This window comes from Toxorhynchites rutilus, chromosome 3, assembly GCF_029784135.1.
Source record: "Toxorhynchites rutilus septentrionalis strain SRP chromosome 3, ASM2978413v1, whole genome shotgun sequence".
Lineage (NCBI taxonomy): Eukaryota > Metazoa > Arthropoda > Insecta > Diptera > Culicidae > Toxorhynchites > Toxorhynchites rutilus.
Window position 1 is genome coordinate 249990982 of NC_073746.1, and position 27190 is coordinate 250018171.

The window sequence follows — 27190 nt, forward strand, 5'->3', positions numbered from 1 at the left end:
GGAGAAACAATGTGAAAATTTCAACTCATCGTTGAATTATTAAACAAAACATGAGATTCAAGCAGAAAAAATGTTTTTAAGCTTCCATGCCGCATCAAGTGATTAGTTGTATTCTCAAAGAATTTTCTTACTGTGGGATTGGTAGCGTATACCAATTTTTTCTATGGAAAGCCCCTCACGAAATCTTGGAAGCAAATAGGTGTAGTATAAAACAAATATGGTTGACGAAGACGAAACTCCTCTATCCACCTTGTTTACGATTCCTGATTCTAAATCAAAGAATGGTACTGGAGCTCGAAGAAGAGAAGATATGTCACACTCAACTTTCTGACAGCCAAATCATTAGTATAGTGAATGGTCAATCAGAAAAGGATGAAGTTACCGATGATGGGGAAGATGATGATGAAGAAGAAAATTGATGGATACATGTATCAACCGGAAACAGCAGTTCTCCAATAGGCGATCTGATAACGTCAACAGAATGGCAATTAAAAATTTGAGTGATACGATAGAATGGGCAGAACAAAACAACTTTTAATTATTTAATTAATTATAATTAGTAGTTATTTTATCTGTTGACAAATAAAAAAAAGGTAATAAATGTCAACTTAGATTTGCTTCATATCTTCAAGAAAAATACCGGAAATTGCCATGAGAAAAGCACTACAACAATGATTTCGTTATATTATGTTCTATTGTGTTGTTTTGCATGTGAATTGATGAATATTATAATAAATGTTTTTTTTCTATAAAGATTACATGTTGCATGTAGAATAATGTTTAAATCATAAAAACAAAGATTTTCTATCAAAAAAAAAAATCTATATTTTTCAAATATATCACGTTTCCATTATATCACGCGAAATTCATGTTTAGCTTGATATACTCGATATGTTACTGTATTAATTGTAATATAAGACAACATTACTGCGAATCAAATGCAGCGTTCGTTCTATGGGCATTGTGGAGAGTGTAATCTTCGCCTGTTTTTAATTCAACTGTTTACAAATAACCCATTCGTGATTGCAAATCACAGTCTCAATCCAGTTAGCGAGCGGACAATTTCCTTCCTAGTGCTGAGAGGTTTTACAGAAGTTGTGTACGATACATAGGAAGAATCGAAGAATGGAAAAATCAAACAGCGGTGCAAAAACCTGGACGATTTTCATGCCGTCTGGTGAGAGTGATTGAATTGGTTATGGAATGGTCGGTGTTAAGTCAGAATTATCAATCAACAATCTTCAATTGTTTCTACCAAACCATCCATCGGTCCTTTTAAGGCTCCCAAAACCTCCCACTGAAGAGTGTGTTAAAATTTTTCTATGCATTCTAAAGTAATATTCGAAATAATAAAAAGCGAATTTATTTTTATAGCCTTGTTTGTCAGGAAAAAGCTTGTGTGAATTCAGAAGTGTGTTCGGATTTATTGGTGATTTATCCAGATCGATCAATCAATTTTCGTAAAATCGAGCATTGTTTCCGTGTTAACAGTTGCGTCAAAGTGTAACGCAATTCAAACCGGATGTAAAAAAGATATTTACCTGTGGTGAGAGCTATGACCTTCGATGAAAATTAAAGATGAAAGTTTGTTCCGAAACGTTTGCAGTCACTGCCGCCAACCCTCTACCGATTCGGTTCGGATTATCTGTTATCGTTCACAAAACATTCTGCATAATTTGTGGATAATTTTGTTTTTGAAAATTATATTTTGAAAGAGTTGGAGGTGTAGTTTTGCTAAGAGATACTGAAAACTACTTGAATATTCAATGAGTTCAGTGTTTCAGTTTCGCTCTAGACAGCATGCAACCGAAAATGTTGAGAACTAATTTGTTAATTTGCTCAAATTGGATTTTTATTGCTTTGGGAATCCTTCACGCTCTTCAGTAAAGACATTCATTTGTCGACCCTTGTCATTGTTACCAAATATTTGTACTAAAGCATTCATCCTTAAATTTCTATAACGATTGTTCTCTCTGGCATTATCTTTATAGTCCTACGTTAACAATGCGATCGTGCCTTGGACAACGCTCTCCAAATATTGTTTTGGAAATTTCTATTGTTTCTAACCAAATCTAGACTCTCCGGGTAGCACGAAGCTCGTTATTAGTTCTAGTTTCTGGAACCATGAATAAAATCTCATACTAGGAAAAAAAAATACAAACGATGGGAAAATCAACTCGAACATGCCGTACGAATTCCGGAACATCTCCGGTGTCCGGTGTGGGTGTCGGTGTCGGTTTAATGTAACAAAGTAGTATGTACAAAATTAATTTAAGAAATGAAATGTAACTATCGAAAAGCGTTTGTTCAATCTAAAAATCTTCGAAACGGTTTGCACCCATAAAATTGAATCATACTCAGAACTTCCGAATACTACTCACCTTTACTTCCTGCGCTCGGATGCCTTCCCCAACTACCACCAGCAGAAACGTCCATCCGAATACTTCCAGCAATGGCAACCTTCGGATCGTGTTGGATGCCATTGTGATCACACCTGGAACTACACGCTAAAATTCTTCACAAACCACACCTGCGCGCGAACCACTCAACACCAACTATTGATTGATCGATGTACCCTGGGCTCTGTGTGAGCTGTTGAGTTGATTTGCGCTGCCCTCTTTTTTGTTGATGCTTGTGTCAAACCACTGAATGTCGCTGTCAAACACTGAAACCCCTTTTCGGAGTGGCTCACGGTTTGTGCGTGCACTCTTTCAACTAATGCGCGACGGGAAATCGGCGCATCACGCTGAGACCATGTTGGACGCAAAACCTGCGAAAGTGAACAAACAAAACAAACCATAAAAATCATCAACCACTTGCAATAGATGTGCACGATCATGCTGCTTTGGCGGGAAATATGTAGTTCGAGGCTGCACACCATTGAGAAATGATGACATTTGCAGATCGGCACGGAACCGACATAATTTCTATCGTTTCCAATGGGGACGACTAATCACGAAGACTGACAGTCGACATAGTCTTCGCATGCTCCCGATCGATCTTCAAGGCTTTCACGGAGACGCCGGCGTGTGATCTTGATCTTTTCGATGTTATGTTATTCTTAATAGAGTTATTACGCTTGACACGGGGGTTCAGCACAAAAATCAGCTGCTGATTGACTTATTAGTTAGATGCGTTCGCCTTTATGTTTTTTCCAGTCTTCAAGTGACTCATAATTCTAAGCGGTATTTCGCCGTTAAGACGGAGGAATCGCGTGCGTGGACGAAGGCTCGGTTGACCACTAGCAGGGTTATGATGTTTCTCTACTCTGTATTGTATACCTGATAATGGCTGTGAAACAATGCTTATTTGCGTATTTATATTGAACAGGGCGTTTTCGTAAATTTAATCTTTTTTAGGGAATTTAAACACCCATATTCTCAAAATACACTGCGAATAATGTTAATCAACTTCAATTTCAAAGTAAATAATGATGACAACCACTAACCCGGTGGCACAGCCGCGTTAAACTCAGCCTTGAATTATGAACTGCCAAGCGGAAAATTAATTACTGCTTCTGTTTAGAGGAATCTTGAGTGCCTTTCGAAAATGCAAAAAAAAGAAGCTTTAAACGAACTTATGTACGTACTCGGGTAGAACGTAATGCTCCAAGTCATCCAAACACCGCCCACACCTCTTTCGGTGTGGGGTTCCTTGTCAGAAAAAATAACGACTTCCCATGTCGGCTGGCGATAAATATTGGAAGATCAAGCTCACTCCGGGTCGCCTACTCTTCAATGCTACTCTCCGAAGTTGCGCATCCGTACACCAGAACATAAAACTGAAGCACACGGCACTTAATTTTGCACTGTAGAGGGGTCGGTCAGACCTTTGTTGACTTCGATCCATCAACATGTTTTATGTTGCCAGGCGAAACCGCCGAATAAATGCATGGAACTAATGATACACCACCGCTCAGTGTGGATCCTTGTTCTTCTGTTAACCCAAAATTCCATCACTTGGTCCTCATAAAGTTGGAGTGAGTAATCAATTAAAGATAATAGGTGTTTGACGGCTACCAGCAATTAACCACGAGTGCCTAACGACATCCTGGTTCTTATTACGGACCTGTTAAACCGCTGTCAACCAACCTGTGGATTGTGAAGCGAATGAACATAACTCAAGCTAACCATCGGATTATCGAATCACATCGGCGGGATGATCCGCCGTTAATCTTTGACCTTCGGTATATGATGCGCTCGCAGCATCAGGGCTTCGATTGGTCCCATTTATGGATCAGAAATTATACGTGCTCTAGCTCAATTGAGCCTTAAGTAATCTAATCACGAGATGTGATTTTTTAACTGCCGCACACAGTTTGAACGAATTATTTCCCACAGATTCTATTGAAATGACAGTTCCCAAAAAGGAGAAAAACTGCTCTCTCAGAACGTAACTGATGATGATTACCTCGGTGGTTGACTTTGAAATCGTTCGATAAAGATCAGACCACCCGAGATGGACAGTTTAGATTAGGTGCGATCGCGTTGAAGCCGTTCATTAGTGGCGAATTATCTCCGTAAAAGGATTGTTATGCCGAACAATGCAAAAGTTCTAAACCATTATTTGTTTTAAATACCGACCGGTGACTTTTAGAACAGAAATAAGATTTTTTTATGATGCAATGTGGATAAGCTGCGTACATTGGTTCCCCTTCCTGTTTTAAAATAATTGTTATTATCCTCATAAATCAATGAAGATCCGTCTGACGGCGCAAATATTCAAATTGATTAGAACGTAACGCGTTGACATACAGGTTGCTGCGCAGCCATGTGCTCGACAAGGAGAAAAAGGGCGATTCGTTCGGAAGATATTTGCTAAGACCGCTGGTCAAACAGCGTGCGATCATTGTTAGTTTATGGTATAGTACGCAACAAAGCGTTTGGGGTTTGGTTACTGTGCAGAAATGTATTTGAAATGTCACAATAAGCGCGGCTCCGTCGATCGATCGTGTTGTCCAATGAATTTACATGACGGGGAAATCGCGAAAAACGCACACCGTTGCTGATGTTCGGCTGAGGAGTTGGCAGTATTTCGGTACGATTGCTTGATCACGTCGCCCGAGATGCCATATTTGATGGAGTGAGGAGACTCTAAGATTCCGAAAGGTCACTTACTTTCGCAATTAGCAGATGAGATCCAAAGAGAGATATTATGTCACGATAAGAGAAGCCATGTTTAGCCCATGTTGTAGACGATCATTCATCGTAGGATATTGGCATTGGACTAGTTGACAACGTCACTTAGGACTGACGTTCACAATAATGAACAGAGCGAATAGCAAATAGGATAGAGACTCTATTTCCAAATGTTCCCTGTATCTTAAGAAATAAAATTCTATATGCATTTCATTGCAATATATAGGGGAAGGGTGGTAAAGACGAACACCTTAAGTAAACTTTGATTTTTGACATACGATTACGTCTTTCGGGAACATATTGGGGTACAAATTGAAAATCGAGAATCGAAAACATCGTGAAAATTGTCCAATTTCAAACGCTTATTACTCAGTCATTTCATGATGGATTGATGAAATTTTTGCGTCAATCGATATCGGCACTCCATAACAATTTTTTATATTGAAGAAAATCATATAAGTCATGAAACTAACTATCGAACAAGTGAAAAATATGAACCCCTATCCTAACGGAAAAAACGACTTCTGATTGGTCGAAATTGATGACACATGCGGCAGGTTCCTAACAGAGACATCAAAACCAAGCTGCATTGGGGAAATCGGCATTGCAAATACACGAAAGTGGAAGGAATTTTGGCTCCTACCGAAATGTGTTCCCTAACAGAGACATCAAAACCAACCTGCCTGGGGGTAATCGGCATTGCAAATACATGCAAGTCGGGTGCATTTTTGTATTGCAAGTAAGGTGAGTGATACGATTAATTTTAACAAATAAAATTTAAATTTGGAACTTTCATGTTGGTTGCTTCGTGAAATTTCATATCAATGACCGATCGTGTATTGTGAAAAATTTGGCACAAGTGTAAGTGTAAAATTGTAGATGGTAGCAGTTGTGTTAAAAATGAATTGATATATGAAACGATTTATTTCAATTTTCATAAATAAAAATTAAGGTGTGTTCCCGCTCGAGAACGGGTCGTTTGGTTTAAGCTGTCTGTTCACCCAAGAAAAATTTATACGGCGAGAAAAATTGGAAAAGTGAAGAAATATTAGAAAAAGTGATTTATCATATGCTCTACATACAGTATTAGGTGTTGTTAGTCCAATTAAAATTCGCATTGGGTTGAATAAACACTCAGAAAATAAAAATTATAAAAGAAAATTACCTTTTCCATTTCAAATATGTTTTCTCTATATTAAAGTAACATGTTTTTACTGATGAGAAAAATTGATAATTGTGTTCGGTGTTGGTAATTATATTATATTACATTGGTGAGTTTTTTTTCTTTATTTCATCCATACATAATACAGGAGGCATCTCGTCTAGGATCACAGAGGGCGGTTTTCATCATATCTCGTTCCACTTCGGTATCTTTTATCCGATACGCACCATCCAACGCCTGTTTACCATCCTTTTGTCATCATCATTCGGTAAACACTGGTGGAGTGAACAAACAATACCCAACAACCAATCGAAACGGCCCTTTTCAGAGCCACCAAACCGTTATCAAAGAGTTTAACGGTGTAATTCTTCAAACATATCCAAAATAAACAGATAGCCTAACAGAATCCTATGTCAACTATGCGGTCGTGTCTCACACACAACCCTCCTGTGACTTTTTTCGTGAATTTCATAAAAAAAAATAAAGCTATCTCACCACAAATTGATAGTCTAGGTTTCATTCTATAATAGAAGGGTCAGGCTGGGTAAGGTAGTATAAAGTGCCCCCAAACCAAATCACCAGTTATATGGAAAATATTGTATAGGGTACAAAATAAGAAATTTTGACTATTTTTTGAACCCCTGAGTGATTCACCATAGGATCTATGGTGAAAACCCAATCGAGAAATATTAACCACAAAATTTATCACAAAAAAAATTTTTTTTTTTGGGGATTTTGAGATTTAGTACTACTCTAATTCATATTTAAACATGTTTCTACACCTTTTATAGATATTTTTGATTTTTTTTAGATTATTAACAGTGTTGCGCAATGCAAACAAAAAATATATTCCCAAATCTATATATAAATGAAAATGTAAGGCAAAATCTGTTGGTAAGCGGAAATCCCGAAGAAGGGATGGTCCGATTTTAGCCTCCTGTATTTTGTTGTATTCGTCTCTTCCCGTAGATCAATATAGTGGAGAGAAAAATCGTAAAATTTTCGGAAAATTCGGAAAATTGAATTCCCACATGTTTGAAAATTACATCATAATAAGCGTTGTTAGTTCATTCGGTGTTTGCGCTATCGGAATTGATTTTTGTTCGTAAGTGGAAATGGATTTTCAGGCGAAATAACGCATTTCCATATCTTATATCTATATAAATAAAAATGTAAGGCAAAATATGTTGGTAAGCGGAAAACCCGAAGCAGGGATTTTAATCTTCTTTATTTTGTTGTATTCGTCTTTTCCCGTAAATCAATATATTGGAGAGAAAAATCGTAAAATTTTCGGAAAATACTGAAAGAAGGCCGGAAAATTCGGAAAATTGAATTCCCACATGTTCGAAAATTACATCATAATAAGCGTTGTTAGTCCATTCGATATTTGCGCTATCGAAATTGATCTTTGTTCGTAAGTGGAAATGGATTTCAGGCGAAATAACGCATTTCCATATCTTATATCTATAAATAAAAATGGAAAACCAAATGTGTTGGTAAGCGCAAAACCCGAGGAAGGATTGGTTCAATTTGAGTCATCTATATTTCGTTGTATTCGTCTCTTCCCGTAGATCCTCATAGCGGAGAGAAAAATCGGAAAATTCGGAAAATTGAATTCCCATATGTTCTACAATTAGCTAAACATTGTTAGTCCATTTGATGTTGGCGCTAATGAAATTGATTTTTATTCGAAAGTGGAAAAGGATTTCAGACGGAATAACGCATTCCTATATCTTCTATCTATATAAACAAAAATGGAAGGCCAAATGTGTTGGTGCGCCCTAAACCCGAGAAAGGAATAGTACGATTTGAGCTGTCTTTATTTTGTAATATTCTCTGTATCAAACATGTATTTCATGCAACGGAGAAACGTGTTATTTCCAAATGCTTGAAGAATCTCAAACGAGAATTGTGTCTGAAAATAATAATTAAAAAGTATTCAAATCAAAAAATCTATTTTGGGCGGGACGAAGTTCGTCGGGTCAGCTAGTTTTGAATATTATTTTAGAATTTTGAGACAAAATACTGATTTAATTTATATTCAAATATGTTCATATGTGTTTTTTGATATTTGTGATTTTCTTAAGAAAAATTTCGAGAACTGGGCGATACAAAAATATCTAGCAATTTAAAAAAAAATGTTTTGTTAATTTCTATTTTTTTGAATTTTGTAATATATTCCTGAAATCTATAATTGTATTTTATTCATGTGTTCGTGAAAAGTGTCCCCAAAAATTAACACCAGAGCTATGGAAAATATTGTATAGGGTAACAAATTAGAAAATTATGTTTTTTTCTGAAATGATTGTTCCCTATATGATTCACTATAAGAGCTATAGTGGAAAACGTTGTTTTTCCCCCCATTCTCAATATTATACAAAAATTATATCGAAAAAAAATTCAAATTGAAGTCATTTTTTTCGTATTTCAAATTTTTTTAGATTTTTGAAAATTTTTAGATCCATTTAAACACAATTTTCATTGAAATGTAGGAGTTTTTGATAAATGATTTTTCTTCAGAATTTTAGACCGTTGTGCGGTACAATTTTTTGGTAATTCTAAATATTGGAATTTCCAAATAAAATACAGTACTGCTTTGAAATGTGTCTGTACGAGTTTTTTGATATTTATAATTTTTGTTTTCTTAATGTTTCGAACATTGAACATGCCATTTTTTCCCCTTATTTACACCGTTTGCATTTTTTGTGTTCTCATGAAATTGATGATTTTATTATGTTTGTGGATTTAAATTTATAAGGCTAAACATATCAACATTTGATCTATTTGTAGAATTTTTTTTTTTTTGAAAAGTAGTTTTATTTGTCGATCTTAATTAATATTCCGTTTGTTCTAACAATACATCAAGCATTCATATGTAAGTGAAAATTTAATTCATCTACATCAATTCTCCTATTTTGAATAAATTTGATGGTAATTCGTTCAACATTCGATGGTAAATTTGTTCGATGATATGTACATCATAGTAAGATGCACTTTGAGTACTTTTCCATATTTTCAATTCAAAGCTATTGAGAATGTCGTGAAAAAAACTACAAGCAAACTTTTTTGTGCGAATTAATTTTTGTGCGATTTTATGTTCTTGTGCGATATATTTGACGATTTTTTCGTCAGGCTTTTTATTCGATATTTTATATGCATTTCAGTGCGAAAAAAGCATATTTGCGTCAAAATTATCCACTTATCAAGTCATTCCCATACTTCCATCAAATGCTCTATGTTGCGCGTCACATAATTTCTAATAGCAACAAGTTTCGACATGCAACAAACGTATGGAATATTATAAATTAAGTTCATACAGAAGATAATTAACTATATTTTTATAATAGGAATTTTAAAATTTCTTCATCCATGTGATTAAAAGGAATTTATAAAAAACGGAAAATACATTAGTATTGGTGCGCCAACAGTAGGGTTTGATTTCATTTTGAATAGGGGCAAACTTCTATTCTCATTTTGTATCTAATTTTGCATTTATTCTTATTTTGTACAAAAAATTGTATCTCAAAAACTATAAGACATACAAAATTTTGATCGGAGAATGAAATGTAGGAAATCGTTTTAACTTAAAAAAAACAAAAATACCAAAAAATAACAAAAACTCCTTTTGCTAATTGTTAGGACTGTTTTTTTAAATTTTCGATATTTTTCAATGAAAACTTAAATTATCTCTTACATTTCATTCTTTAACCAACATTTTGTAATAGCCTTTGAGTGAGAAATTTTTTAAAGTTTCGAATTTTGTGTTTAATTTTTTTTTTAATTTTAAAATATAAATTCATTTTTCTTGAAAATATATTTTTTTAAATATACCGAATAAAATATACATGAATAGCCCATATAATTTCCAACTAGTCATTCATTTTCCAGCAGAAGATGGGCATTTTCACATGGAAAAAGTTTTTCTAACAACAACTTTTTCATATTTTCATTGGAAAATTACTATTAGTGGAACTGGTACAAATTCGGTACCCCGTGGGTAATTTGGTACCCACCAGGATCTCCGACGGTAATGAGCGCACTCTGGTGGTGAATAAAAAAAAAGTGTTCTAGTAATGTAGTAACAAACGTCAGATGCCAAAAACCCAAAATATCTGTGTTTTTAAAAAAAAATTCAAGTTTTGTTGTTTTTGAAATCTCGAAAGTTTTTCATGTGCTTCTTTTGGAAAATCATTAAAAATCGAATAGTGAGCCGATTTTAAATATTAAAGCTGATTTGGATCAAGAAATTGATGTTCTTCATTAATTTGAGTAAGTATATCGAGATTTTAATCCGAATTTCATAGATTTCATTCCAAAGTGAAATTTCGGTATGCGGGTAATTTGGCACCCCAATGTAAGCATAGTGTTGATGATACACTATGCTAAGTATTGCATGCCTATGCAGCAAAATTAAATTTCGCCCGATGGGGATAAAAACCCGCCCGCTCTGGCAACATTGTTTTTTTCGCAGCAGGTTTACATCGATGTAATTTGTTCACTTTTTCTTGAAAAAATTGTTTCTTTGTTCCTCTTTGTTTTGTAAAATTGCATGCTTTTTCGTCAAAGTTGAGTTAATTTACGTAAGATAGTGTACTTTACTTCTATTTTGTATGAAAATGTCAAAAAATACATTTTTCAGTGATTTCAGGACGATTCTTTTAATTAGAAAAAAAAATAAAACAAAACGGTGTGTCAAATTTATACCCAGCCATCTCGGGTACTCGACTTTGAGTTGTTTCACTTCTATGCTCAAAGCTCCGAGCCAAATCACGATTTTTGAAATCGGTTTGCGGGTAATGTCCGCAATAGATCCCTTCATAAGCTGACGTAATATGAAGAAATTCCGAGCATTGGCCAAGAGCTAAGTTCAAAAAACAAAATGGGGCACCGAATTTGTACCAGTTCCTCTAATATTCAGCTCGTAACATTTTAGTGTGTAAATCATCGCGAATGCCATATTCCACAAACTTTTGACGTAGGATTACGTCTTTCGGGAACATATTGGGGTACAAATTGAAAATCGAAAATCGAGCACATCGTGTAAATTGTCCAATTTCAAACGCTTATTGCTCAGTCATTTGATGATGGATTGATGAAATTTTTGCGTCCATCGATTTCGGTACTTCATAACAATTTTTTATATTGAAGAAAATAATATATGTCATGAAACTAACTATCGAACAATTGAAAAATTTCAACCCCTATCCTAACGGGAATACCCACTTCTGATTGGTCGAATTGGTCGACGGCTAACATTGCAAATACATGAAAGTAAGGGGAACTTTTGTTCCTGCCGAAATGTGTTCCCTAACAGAGACATCGAGATCAAGCTGTCTGTGGGAAATCGGCATTGTAAATACATGAAAGTAGGGGGAACTTTTGCTCCCGCCGAAATGTGTTCTCTAACAGAGACATCAACACCAAGCTGCCTGGAGGAAATCTACATTGCAAATACATAAAAGTAGGGGGAGCTTTTGTTCTTACCAAATGTATTCCCTAACAGGGATATCAAAACCATGGTGCCCGGGGGAAATCGGCATTGCAAATATATGCAAGTCGGGGACATTTTTATATTGCAAGTATGGTGAGTGATACGAATCATTCTAGCGAATAAAATTTAAATTCGGAACTTTAATGTTCTTTGCTTCGTGAAATTTCATATCAATGTGTATTGTGAAAATTTAGCACAAATATAAGTGTTAAATTGTATATGGTAGCAGTTGTGTTAAAAATGACTTGAAATATGAAACGATTTATTTCAACTTTCATAAATAAAAACAAAGGTGTGCTCCCACTCAAGAACGGGTCGTTTGATTCAAGCTGTCTGTTTTGTTGTGTTCATTTTCACCCAAGGAAAATTTATGCGGCGAGAAAAATTGAAAAAGAAATGAGAAGAAATATTAGAAAAAGTGATTTCGTGTATGCTCTCCATTTGGTATTAGTTTTTGTTAGTCCAACTAAAATCTGCATTGGGTTGAATAAACACACATAAATTAAAAATTATAAAAGAAATTTACCTTTACCATTTCAAATATGTTTTCTCTATATTAAAGTATCTTGTTTTTGCTGATGAGAAAAATTGATAATTGTGTTCGGTATTGATAATTATCTTATAGTACATTGGTTAGTTTTTTTTCTTTATTTCATCCATACATAATACAGGAGACATCTCGTCTAGGATCACATAGGGCGGTTTCCATCATATCTCGTTCCACTTCGGTATCTGATACGCACCATCCAACGATTGTTTACCATCCTTCTGTCATCATCACTCGGTAAACACTGGTGGAGTGAACGAACAATTCTCAACAACCAAACAAAACGGCCCTTTTCAGGGCCACCAAATCATTATCAAAGAGTTTAACGATGTAATTCTTCAAACATATCCAAAATCAACAGATAGCCAAATGGAATCCTACATCAACTATGCGATCGTGTCTCGGACACAACCCTCCTGTGACTTTTTTCTATCTCGCGACACTTCAAGAACATGACAAACTCGAGAATTTACACTCATAAATGTTATGAGGCGACTACTATAAAAAATTAAAATTGAACGTCTTCAACAAAAGTTCATATTTCAATAAGATCTAAAACTTTTTCCAATACACTATATCACTATCTTGGCTCCAAACAAAATTAGGATTTGTTGTATTTTTTTCAACGAACACATGAAAAAGTTGTTGTTAGAAATACTTTTTTTCTGTAAATGTGCCCATGACTTGTTGGTAATTGTAAGAGATATTCATATAATTTTTTTTTTGAGAATTGAAAAAAAAATGTTTGAGGAAAATGAATTTAAATTTCTAAATTTGTTTTTCAGCGTAATTTTTTTTTCTATTTTTTATGAACTTTTAATGATTTTCTATATTTCATTCTTTGACCAAAATGTTGTAGGTATTATAGTTTTTGAGTTTATATCGAGGGTCTTAGGTACAATTCCCTTTCTGTTCTTAATATGTTTCGTTTATTCCTTCCGACTTGCTCTAGCTCACGTGTATCACTCAGAATACATTCAACCCTTTGCGGTCAGAATTAATTTCCCTTGAAAGAGTTCCTTATCTATTCACAATAATAATTGTTTGTTTACACCGAGTACCGTTATCTATAATCCATAGATACTGCGTATTAATTAGTGAACAAGTTCATTAGACATTGAAATTCGCTGAGAAAAAATGTAAATTATTAAATACGTTTGGATAAAGTATTTGGTATGATTCTTGCTGTGGTGGCTGAGAGTAGACATACGACCGCAAAGGATTAAATCTAAGCTCAGTACTTATAATAAAAAAGAAAGACACACTACGTTGAAACGGCGAAGATTCTCTAGGAAGGTTGATGCCGTCGAAGAAGAACAATAATAATTTAGAATTAGATAATAATTGGACAACTTATCTGGACAAACTGAACTAATCATTTGCCGGACATCCACCGATTACCGGATTCGAAAGCACATTGCATAATTTTGCTCGAACCATTACCGATATAGCTCCGTTGAATTCCTTTCACCCGAATCGCGTGCGTTTAATTAAGACAAATTTTTACAACTTTTCGTACTCTCAGCCTTACCTTCGGTATCCACCATTGAAGCGGCCACATGGAAGCCGATATTCTGTAGAAGTGAACAGCATTTTTTGTTTGGAAATGAGAAAAAAAAGCTGCGTCCCTGCGCCTCATGACCTTAGCCATTTTATTATTTTTATTAGGGTTTCTCGCGAGCTTGCAGATCAAGTTTTCGCAGATGGGGCAACAATCATGAAAGTAAATCTCGTTTAAAGCTGTTTCATTCGCGCATACAAGAACCTATACGCATAATGTGCTTCGATGCGGAGCGATGCTGCTTTGGGTGAGATAGCCGATATCGATGATACCCATCTTTCACACCAGTAACGGTGTGCGGTGATGTTCGAGATCACCGGCAATTGATGCTAATTCTACTGGCCGGAAATTGAATTCTTATGAAATGTCTTTCAACAACAACTTTTGCGCACGATGACAGACAGAATCTTATCGCATATCAAATGGAACCTGAAAATTAAATCGCGTTTGAGTTTTAACAGCTAATAAAATAGCACTCTAATGTAACGAGAGGCACGCGAAGATGGATCATTCGCTCATCTGATAATTATATAAAATCCGTTCAACTATTAAGACAGCACAATAGATTGATAGAGTCGTGAACAGCCGTTGCGTGTTTACCCCCCTTCGCGGAGGGATTGTACATCTTCCAATTGCAGCAACATCGTTTGGGAGGTCCGAGACCGGTGAAGTGTGCCACCGTCAAAAGTTAGTATTTTCGTGTACCTACTGCTTTTGAAATAAGGGGCGTTCACCGGTAAGTTTACGCAAATGTCGTATTGTCATTCTCAGCTGGTTGGATTCGTTTTAGGGCTGGCAGATGCTGACCAACGATTTTCTCACACCATGCATTGGTTGTTAAATAGTTATTTTTTTTTTTTGAAACAAGCGATGTCGTACCCAATGCTTTATTCAGTGTCACTTACTGAGACCCATTAATACGGGTTTAAAATGAAACTGACATTGTTTCAACAAAATGGAAAGATTGAAACGTTACCTTTTAATTCGGTACCGTTAATTCGATATTATTACACTTTAATTATTACAGTCGAATTGGTCTCAACTTGTTTTGATCGATGAACTCGTATCTGTCATGTGGGTTGCCTGAGGCTAATTACTTTTACAGTGCGCAGTTACAATTTCTCTCCCATCGACTGTGCTGACAACAGCAACGACAACATGAATCTCGTTGCCCGAGGGTATGCCAGCTCTCGTGAAGTGCAGTGCGGTCGATAAATGCAACCTGATAATTCTGTTGATGATTTCGGCAAACATATGACCTGGAAACGACATGACATTGAGTTATTTACCAGTGGAACGTTCAGAAAACGGAGAGTGAAACTTTCCCATTCATCGAGAACCGGCCTCTTTTCGGTTTCAGCTTTTGTGTTCTCGTTGTGAGAAACCTTAAGCAAATATAATGCTGCTGGGAGAAATCTCGTTCGTTGATAACATGACCTGTTTAAATATGAATCATTATGTGAATGGTATGGTTTCTTGTACAATTGGAATCTTCTTCGAAGTTTGCATGAATAAAAGCAAAACAGATGTTGCTTGACACTTTCAGTTCTGTATATTTGTTCATGTTATATCGCATATATATTCCATTTTTGACATACATATGTTCTCAAAACTTGCCCGCACGGTTAATGGTTGAGCACGGAAAACTCTTGACACGAAAATCTCGTCGGGATTTTAAAATGCTATCGTTTTTCCATAGTTCAATTCAACAGTTAGTAGTAATGTAGTAGGTAGTAGGTTTATTACTAATGTAGTAGGTATTATGATTATTGCAGGACTACAGTCTTCGTACCATATGCCATTGCACGATTTTTTCTTCGTACATGATTCCATTATCTTTTGCCCGAGCGTTGTTTGGTTGCCAAATTCCATTACGCTTGATATCCCACAGTTCAATTGCGGGTCCACTCTTTTTCTTCAGATTATCAGAAGCTCAAGCTTCATAAAAAAAATATATGTCTCATTCATCATTCATTTGATTAACATTTAAACATTTTTTAAAAATTCCTCTTCTCTATTTTTTTAAAACCACTGTTCCTACTGTAGCTTCTAAGACTTCAGCATACATATTTTTAATACCAAGGGCACTTTATTTTTTTATATTATTTCTTGAATTTCTTCTTCTGAGGTTTTTACATAACATATCCAAAAATCAGAGAGGCGTTTTTTTTTAATTGACCAATGATCCAAAAAATAAATTTTTATCCCTTTTCCACCACAAAAATTAATAGCTGTTGGACTACTGAACCGATTCAGATGATCGACATATCAAATTAAAGCCAAATGAGCTATTCTTGTTTAAAAAAACTAAAAGTGGGTTATATTTTTGATATAACCGCAAGGTGGACGTAGGACTAACGTTGACTTAGTAAATAATAAGTAACAAGCATATAAATCTTAGACATTTCATCTTTCGAATAAAGTGATTATCATACCACTTCGTTTAGCCGGAAAAGAATTATAACCGCTCAAAAGGGTGAATCGATTCCTCCTCAGAAATACCCAGCGCAAATAGTAGCCACCCCCTAAGCCCCGACAATTGGAATCATCGTTGATCCGGAGCAGGATTATTAACATTTGAGAAGGATTACTCCTTGGAATTACACAGTAAAAATAAGAGCCCTTTCCCAACAATCCCAACTTCCCAATAACGACGATCGATTGCTGCATTCGTAAACAAATATTGATATGTAAAATAATATCCACTTCGATAATATCCATCACAACATATCATATCGTGTTCTTTACTATCAAATCCAGAGTCAACGGCACCCATCGGTATCGAATTATCATCGATACCTCGGTTTTCGCTAAATGCTCCGTTATGACCGACTGCAGAGGAGAAATGAAATTGGAAAACGACAAACGGGAAAAAGAGATGTTGGAGGTTGAAAGGGGATTGGCAGAAAACTTCCACATTTCGTCGTTCGAATAATGTGATTATCATACCACTCCGTTTTGCCAGAAAGAGATTATTAATGCTCAAAGGAGTAATCGAGTCCTCCGAGGAAATACCCATCGCAAATTAACAAATTAGAATCGACTAACGATTGCGGCACTCGTACACAAATAATTTTATAACGCAGCTCTCAAAGTGATTTCTTCGATATAGTGAAATGTCCACTATCGTAAATTTCGTATTCGTCATTATCAAATCCATAGTTAATGGTACCCATCGATATCGAATTATCATCGACACCACGATTTTCGCTAAATGCTTCTTTCAGATCGGCCTGCGAATACATTTCTGAACTCTAATACATCAAATTAGGTGTCCCTCAGATACGACGGGCCAGCTGGATGTCCTTGGGCATGATGTGACGCGTTTTGCGTGGATAGCACACAAATTGGTATCTTCGAATAGGCCTCCTGCAGTGCCATAATCGCGGAACATTAGAAGCGCAAGTCTGTTTTGAAGTCCTGGGCAATTCCACGAACCAAACGCTGCAAAGGTAGCTTGCGGATCAGCAATTCGATCGACTTCTGATAGCGACGATTTTCATGCAAAGCCACGGTGCCTGCTCGGTAGCGATGTGGCTTCTTCACACTTCCTGCGGCTGGTGCGCTTTTCCGAGCTGTTTTCGTGGTGCCTTACCACCGGTAGATTTACGAACTGTTCGGTTCAACTGCAGAAGAGAAATTAAATTGGGAAAGAAGACCATAATGCATAGGCGTCTGAGTGTGACCGTCCTCATCTCACATCACCGCATCAACTGAATGAATTTCCAGAGCGTATGCGAGGTTATATACGGTTTCAATAACCTGTTTTCTAAGAAATTTAAAGCTATTGAAATAAGTTTTCGGCTCAATAATTAACAATCATATAACTCGTGGACATTTTGTCTTCCAAATGAAATGATCATCATACCACTCCGTTCAGCCGGAAAAGAGGTATTGACTTTCAAAACCTTGCAGTCCAGCGTCACTCTTTCGTTTTCGAAACTTTAAACTTACACCCCGGTACAGAAATGAAAGACGTAGTCCTACGTCAAAATATTACACTGGGGAAAAAAACGGATTTTGTTCCCGCAATTTTTAACCGTAATAGTTTTTCATCGTTTGCATGGTTTAGGAACCAAGGGTAGCATATTTTTTATATTTTTCCTTGAAAGCTAAGGTTTAAGGTACATAACATATCCGAATATCAGAAAGGTGATTTTTCATTCTTGTGTTATGATTTTTCAAATTCAACATATTATAAGATTTCATTTTTAGGGGTCTTCGTAGCCACATTGGTTGCGCGTTCGCTTAGTAAGCGATCGATCGTGAGCTCAAAACTCAGGGCCCTCAATTGACCATCTTTGTGTTGTTACAGAATAACTACATCCACGCAACAATCATCAGCAATGGACATCGATCCACGATTGAAATAAGATCGATTCATCCATACAACTGCTCTGCTCTGCAAGACACATCGGGCTGCTGTTCTATATATCACCCAACAATGATCAATCAACTGTCTCCGCTGTACGGTCTAACTGGATAATGGAACTGGAACTGGATTGGCTGGATAATAACGGAAGAAAACTCTTACACTTAAATGGCTACTGTGTAAATGTGTACCATATGCAATGGTATAGAAGTGAATACTCTAAACGTCGAAAATAATGGCAACTGTATAATCTGCCCATGTTTCTATAGGAGACGTAAACGACAAAATTAACAAAATCGAATTTTTCGCTGTTTCGCATTCTACACAATGTAATACGTTTGCTCAACATGCAAACAATCATTTTTTGCTCGAAAACATCTGAGCAATTTTGAAAAAACGTTTCAGAAAAAATCACTGTTTGTCCGCATAACAGACGTAGTTCCATACAGCTTTCATACATCGTTCGAAAATCAACAATTGTCGGTATTATGTGTTATAAGCTAAATCTACATTCAAATCACATTCTTTGTACAGTCCAAACATGTCTGTCACGATAGTGTCTTTTTACATAGTGTTACCTAATAGATGAATATAAGAAACCATTGAAACGCTGCTCATATAATTACTATTTTCTGTACACTGCACTGCGATGAACAAAGAGAAGCAATTGTGTTTTTTAATGCTATAACTACCTAAATTCCTGCATTTGAATCTTCAAGTAGATAATGAAACAATCAGATCAGTAGTAAAATTGAAATATTGTTGGTTCTTAGTATAATAACTCCTCAGATTCGACATCGAATTTTTCCACATACTCAGCATTTACTCATACCGTTGGTGTAAGTCACTCCACCATCTTTATGCGATTGATATCGATAAATCATGATGCTAAAATTTCCAAATTTGCAAATTGCCTTTACAAATTCGATTAATTGAGAAAACGCGAACCTGCTATTCTTATCATAACCCAGAGTATTCTTCAGGAAAAAAGTACTATCATGTCGCAACAAATCAAGAGCACCTTTTTCAGACATTTCACTAAATTTCTTGCAAACCTTTTTGATTTTATCCGATAACAACTGAAACTACCGACGGAGACGTTTTGACTATTATCGGAATTGTAAACACTTCCGCTACAAACAGAGCAACCTGGTGTTTACGTCTAGCTATGCGAACAAATGTTCATTGAAACGATTGATTGTCCGCATAAATAGACGCAAGCGTTTTCCAAATGGAAAAAAATATGTTATAATCCGCAAATAGAAAAAATGGAAAATACCAACTCATTGTTGGTAATGAAATGTTGTGAATTTAAAAAAAAATGCATTTTTGAAAAAAGAGAAAAAATTATCATTCAGACTTCAGCAAACGGTGTGACATGCCGTTACTACATCTTTTAAATACATTTTCGAAGTTCGTTTTCACCGTTCTTGCACATTTTTTTTTTGGAATTTATCGATTTGTTATATTTCAACCAGCTGGAATCTAAGATTTTAGAATTCCCCAATCGTTTTCATGAACTGTTTTAATGAATTTGGCTTTTTGCCAAGAATCAGAGCGACGCATGAATATAGGGGAATCGTCCGTCCACATACCGCTTCAATTACCGTTTCTCGAAGAATATTATAGTTCAACTCATTGTTCTTCGAGATAGCAAACGGCTTTTACTATAAAAATTCAAAATAGTACACTTTTCATCATTAGAAAAAAGGTGAAAAATCGAACATTATTTTTGCTTGGAGGTAAAATGGTCACCTAGTGGGGGCAAAGTGGTTACTCGCACATATTAAGCTAAATGGGATAGATTTATGCGTTTTTTTCGTCCAAATTTGTTCAAATCATATTTGATATAGTAGGTTCATACATGTACTTGTACACTTGTACTTGTACATGTACTGAGATGGCCTATTTACCTAGAGTCTAAATTAAAATTTTCTCAGGCATACAAAAACGTAGTAAGAAACACATAACATTCCGCATAATGAGGCTTGGTTTAGTTGGAGTGGCATATTTATCCAGGGTCAAAGCCCCAAAAGGATCTTCTTCAAGAGCAGAATGTGATGAGGTATATCAGCTTTAGTAAACAGAACATTGTAAGTTGTTATCATAGGTGAAAAACAACTTACAATGTTACCACTTTGCCCCCAAACATCAAAATAAATTCTATGCTAATTAATCGCTGAGATTGAACAAAATATCTGTTCACCTCTCCTAGAATATGAGAACAGTCGTCCAGATTGATGATTTGTCCAATATATCAGATTGAAGAAACTAAATTTCATGAGAAATTTCTTAGATACCATGCGCACAAAACTATGGTCGAATTGCTATCGAGAGAGCAATTTCTGTATTTGTTTGTATTTTGACATGCGACAGCTCTACTGAAGTACAGGGTGGCTCAAAAATCATTAAATTCTTCAAACATAAGGTGATTATCAATACGGCATCTATATTCAATAGTTAAACTACCAAACAAACAGGTGACCACTTTGCCCCCCATGACCAATTTGCCCCCACTACCCCTACTAGGTGTGTAAATATGAAATCGTCTTTTTTTTATTAAAAATATTTTTTTTTCATTTGAACATCGATTAGCAACTGAACCACCTACCATCTTCCAGAATACACTGAACAATGATTAAAGATGAATTAGACTCACAAAAAGTATCGAATTTTACAAAATTCATTACATTAATTCCACTAGCGGAATTTTACCAAATGTACCACCGTACATTGTTCTGAGCACTCGGCGTTCGAAAACACCTAGCGCTTGTGAGTCCTCTTCAAGCATCGTCCCTAGAGAACAACCGGTCGAATTAGGGATTTGTACATGGTACACTTTGTACGGGGTCGGAGTTTGTTGGACCTCAAGGATTTGCGGAGCCCATAGTAGACACGACTTTTTTTGACTATGCGTCTTCGAATTTCATGGCTGTTGTTGTGTTCTTTTATCCCATTTATTTATTTTAGGCTCATTGGCATTGTCGCAGTCCCCTGTGAGTCTCAAATGATTCCGCCAGCTCAGCTGAGATTCGCACACTGTACCGCATACCGTTCATCGTTGCCTGAATCAGTCTTGTCAGCTTTCGGGGGAAGCCGTGTTCGTCCATGATCCACCATAGCTGTCGTCGGTCGATTGTATCAAATGCGGCCTTGAAGTCAACGAAGATGTGGTGTGTGGGGACCTGGTACTCGCGGCTTTTTTAGAGGATCTGCTATAGTGTAAAAATCTGGTCCGTCGTCGAACAATCGGGCATGAATCCGGCCTGATAACTTCCCACAAATCTACTTACTGACTACTTACTGTGGTATGATTTTTCAAAATTAGCCGAGAAATCAATTTTTTTTTATTTTCGTAATTATTGATTGTAATTGTTTTTCATAGTTTACATAGTGGTTTTTCTTAAAAGCTGAGTTTTTTGCACATAATATATCCAAATATCTAAGATGTTTTTTTTTCGTTTTTGAGTAATGATTTTTCAAAGTCAATAATAGGAGTACCGGTAAGTTTCTCGGCTTTTTTTCAAAAATAATGCTTTATTCTGCAAAAATGGCTATAAATTAAATATTCAAAGTATTGCCCATCGCTACTCACAACTTTTTCCCATCTTTCTAGCAATTTACGGATTCCTTTGCGGAAATAATCGGCCGGTTTGGCGGCTAACCATGAATCGATCCAATTTTTGACTTCATCAAAATTGGAGACGTGCTGGTCAACCAGACCATGTTGCATCGATCGAAAAAAAGTAGTAATCAGACGGAGCAATGTCTGAAGAATACGGCGGGTGGAATATGACCTCCCATTTCAGCGTTTACAAGTATGTTTTGACTGGTTTCGCGACATGCGGCCGAGCATGGTCGTGCTGCAAAATAACTTTATCGTATCTTTGCTCGTATTATGGCCGTTTTTCAGTTCAGTGCACAGCTCAAACGCATCAATTGTCGTCGGTAGAGGATCCCCGTAATGATTTCATTCCATTTTAGCAGCTCATAGTACACCACACCCAGCTGGTCCCACCAAATAGACAGCATAACCTTCTGGCCGTGAATATTCCCCGCGGCCATCGATGTTGATGCATGGTCGGGATATCCATACGTTGCCCGACGTTTAGAATTGTCGTAATGGACCCACCTTTCATCGCCAGTAACGATTCAATGCAAAAACCCTTTCTTTTATGCCGTTGGAGCAGTTGTTCGCACGTGAAAAAAACGGCGTTCGACATCTCATGGCTTCAAATCATACGGCACCCAATGTCCTAACTTTCGGATCATTCCCGTTATTTTTAAAAGATCGGATATGGTTTGATGAGTTACTCCAAGTATATCTGCAAGTTCTTGTTGCGTTTGTGACGGATCTTGACCGAGTAAAGCCTCCAATTCCTATTTTTTGGCGGTCCGGAACGATCATCGTCTTCCAATTCAAAATTACCATCATGGTCACCATAAACTTCCACCAAAATACGATGACTTTTCGCAGCTATTTCCTTCATATTGAAGTAATGAAGTAACACTCCCCGCAAAAACACTCTCGTTGGTACGAAATTCGACATATTCGAAGCGGCAAAAAACCATGTTGTTTACGCTTCAACTTTTTGACATATACCGAAAAAGACGCGCAATGACAGTAGCTTTCCAACGAATGTCTGGAAATTTGATTCACTGGAATAATAATAATCAAGTTACGCCATCTGTTGTAAAACCGAAGAAACTTACCGGTACACGTAATATATTTTCAGATTTTGTTCAATATTCCTATGCAACTAGACTACATCTATGCGACTAGAATCCAATATTTGCGCAAGTGCGGTATTTTTTCAAAGAAGACCAACTCATTTGTTTCAAAACTGAATCGGCCTAATAGTTCAAAAGTTTAGAATTTTTGAAAAAAGGCATTTTTGGAAAAAAAAAAAAGAAAAAATCCATCGGTTAATTTTGAAAAAACATAACTCAGGTACAAAAAATAATGTCTATGATTTTTGGATATGTTATGTACAAAATCCTCAGCTTTCAATAAAAAATATAAAAAATATAGCGCCCTTGGCCCCGAGATCATGTAAACTATGAAAAACAAATACAGGGCGGACTCGATTATATGCAGTTTCGGATTTATTTTCACTGTATATAATCGAATCCTGTATATAATAGAGCCAAAAAACAATTTTTTTTTATCGTTTTTTATGCATATACTTCAGTTCGATGTTCAACCCCACCTCTGACAGTGTTGAAGCTGCTCTGGAACTAACTCCTACTGGGAGCGCTGACGCTGATACACCTGAACTATCATCAGAAGGGATACGAAAAGCGGTCGAGAAATTAAAAATTTCCCATCAGCCTGGACCTGATGGAATTGCAGCGTGTGTTCTGAAAAAATGCTTCGAACATCTGGAGCAGCCACTCACTCATTCGTACAACTTGTCTCTGAGAACTGCAACCTTCCCGACTCGATGGAAAGCATCGTTCATGTTTCAGGTGCATAAAAAAGGAAGCAAAAACGATGTCCGGTGTTATCGGGGCATCACATCGCTGAGTGCTTGCTCAAAGCTATTTGAAATAATTATGTCGGAACACATGTTTCGTCAGGTGAGACACTACATTTCCCCGAACCAACATGGATTTTTCCTGGCAGAAGTGTCACTACAAATTTGTGTGAATTCACATCCTTCTGTCTTAGCAAAATTGAAGAGGGCCGACAGATTGACGCCATTTACACCGACCTCAAAGCAGCATTCGACAAGGATGACCATAGTATACTTCTGGCCAAATTAGCAAAACTTGGTTTCTCTGTAAGGCTCGTTAAATGGCTTCGCTCATATTTTCTCGCTGGAAAACTAGCAGTCAAAATCGGCTCTTGCACCTCATCCTGGTTTGAAAGCAGCTCCGGAGTTCCTCAAGGTAGCAATTTGGGACCGCTGCTATTCTCACTTTTCATCAACGATGCCATCGTGTATCTTGGAGCCGACTGTTGCCTGGTATATGTTGATGATCTAAACCGGACATTGACGTCAACAGCATTGAAGATTGTCGTAAACTCCAAAAACTTCTTGATAAATTCGCTGCATGGTGTCGCGTAAACAGGATGCAACTAAGCATACCAAAATGCTCTGTCATAAGCTTCCACCGCAAGATGAACCTCTTGTCGTTCGAATACACTGTCGGGGACGAAGTGTTAAGTCGAGTTCAAACGATTCGAGATCTCGGTGTCTTCCTTGATCCAGCTCTGTCATTTCGGAACCACTACGAAGACATCATAGACAAGGCTCGTCGTCAATTGGGATTTGTGAGCAAATTGAGCAGAGAATTCCGAGATCCTTACACGCTGAGATCCTAGTATTCGTGCTTGGTTCGACCGTTTCTAGAAACCGCTTCATTAATATGGGACCCTTATCGTAGCACTATGGCTGCTCGCATCGAATCAATTCAGGGAAGGTTCGTCAGATTCGCCCTACGTCTCCTGCCATGGAATGATCCGCTGAATTTGCCACCGTACGAACATCGATGTCAGTTGATAGGGTTGGAAACGCTGAAGCAAAAGCGGAAACGGGCTAAGGCAATATTCATCGCTCGACTTCTTGTCGCCGAAATTGATGCTCCAAACGTACTTGCGCAAATCGCCATCAATGTTCCTGGTTATACTCTCCGTCGCTCTGACTTTCTTCGCCTGCCGTTCAGACGTCGAGACTACTCCCTCCACGAACCAATACGTTCAATGATGGAATGCTTCAACGATGTTGCCCATTTGTTTGATTTTAATATCACGATTAACGAATTTAAGAATAGAATTAAGCGTTTCGTGTTCAGCTAGTTTCACTACACATTTGATCATTAAGACATACTTGTCGGATGAAATATAATATTGATAAATATATTTTTCTTTTTTTGAATATAAAAGATGATTTTAATTTTTGATTCATCCCCTTAAAGTCATAAAATACCTTTCTCATATAATAATCCGAATTCATTCAGGAGGCGATAGAGGATTATATTTGATGAAAAAAATCCGCGTATGTTCGAATTTCAACAATGACATTGTTATAGAACTTTTTGTTTGTTTCGGACTCTGTTGCCTCAAACTAGCTCTACATTAAAAAGTACGCTACAGAAGACGATTTTGTTGCTTTCATTTGGAAGATGAGAAAATTTAGTACAGACTATAGTTGTGTGTTGTTAATTAGTGGATTTAAATAACATTTTAGAAGTGAAAAACTTCAAAGTTAGTAATTTTAAATGTGTTATTATTAATTTTATTCTAAAAACTCATATTGAACTTCATTGATTCTATCAATTAAATTGAAGCTTTTAAATCACTCTACAATTTGTTCTTTGACACCCAACTTCTATCTATCTTAATTTCGCTGCAATATCGATATAAACCATTCCTGATGAAAATTCAAGCAAAATCTTCAAAAATCACGATTTTTACCCCACTGTACATATAAAAGGCACTCAAAAATTTCACCTTAACGTTGATAGGTAATATTTTTCTTGAAATAAGTCATATTTGAAAAATAAAAAAAAAATATTTTTTTTCAAACTGTATATAATCGAGTCCAAAATTGTATATAATCGAATCACATATAATCGAGTCTGTATACAATCGAGTCTGTATATAATCGAGTCAGACCTGTACGAACAATAATTATAAAAACAAAATTGGAAATGGGCACCATAATAAAAAAAAGGGTCTAATATTTTGCGATAAGAAACAAAACTGCAACTTTCCGCGAGAATCGGAGAAAAAATATATCGGTTTGACATGGAATGGCTGTTTGATTACACAATATATGGATGATCCGGTGTTTCCGGAAATGGGCATACCGAAACTAGTCCTAATATGACAAATCATAATACGGTACAAAAACTAGCATATTCCCAAACAACAATTATTATCTTGAAAACTATGTCAAATTTTGGTGATTATAAAATATAATGTATTGTTGCCTACCAATTCGTTGTGGTTAGAAAATTCATTGTACGAATTATGGACGATCCTCCAAAATCTTATATCTTCAAACAAACCAATACTTGATGTTGGAATCTTAACATGGAACAGAGGGCAGTTATTATATGTAACGCGAAACTTGGAAAAAGTACATCAGAAACATTGCAGGTGATGAGCTGATGATTGTTTATTTAAGATAAGAGTTTTCCAATATCATGAATGTGGTTTGGGAGTAGAGTAAGTGCACAATTTCGCGTCATACACCTTTCTTTCTCTAAATGGGCTGGAGAACGCATTCTAATTAAAGTGCAATTAAATTAATGTAAAAGGTGGTTTGAAGCTAAAATAATTTGTTTAGAAGTTTTTTACACTATCAATCACGAAACTTAATCGACTCCACGGCATCGTTTTGGAATCTTCTATTCAATCCAACATATTGATAATTTGAAACAGATATTCTGACAAAACCAGTTGTGTTGTTCTTTAATCTGATGTCGATAAAAATCATTTCCAAACGCGGAAACACATTATTTAGATTCCGATAAGGAATTGAGCACCCAAATAGTCATCCAATCACCACATCCCATCACCTTCAGCGCCAAAAAGAACCCATATGTCCAATCTTCATCTTCTCCTCGCGAAACGACATTCAACACGACGAATCACAGATCAACAAACAGGTGGGGAAATTACGACATCTCCTTCGCTTGCTCCAACATGTTCGTAAATCCTCTGCAAAATCAGTTGCACTAAATTTCCTTTGTACCGTTTTAAATCACGTTGTTTTCCTCCCTTTGTGATCTCACTTCTAAACAACAACAACACAAGAATTCGTCAGACTATTCCACACGATGCGCTTTTCATCGTCACTTATTGCACACTCTTTACTGGTTGATATTTAGCTGTTGTTTTTTTTCATTTGCGCTCCACAGACAAGATTCAAATTGCATCACAACCATCGCAACTGCTCCGCACTCCGT

General features: G+C 36.4%; 1 protein-coding gene across 1 annotated transcript in view; it reads right to left on the bottom strand.

The window, feature by feature from the left end:
* LOC129780157 (mucin-2) overlaps positions 1 to 27190 on the bottom strand; it is a 163111-nt gene that overhangs the window by 135482 nt on the left and 439 nt on the right. Inside the window, exon 2 of the mRNA XM_055788139.1 lies at positions 2382 to 2770. Coding sequence (XP_055644114.1) covers positions 2382 to 2483 — 102 coding nt within the window. The 5' untranslated portion in view covers positions 2484 to 2770. The remainder of the gene's footprint in view (positions 1 to 2381; positions 2771 to 27190) is intronic.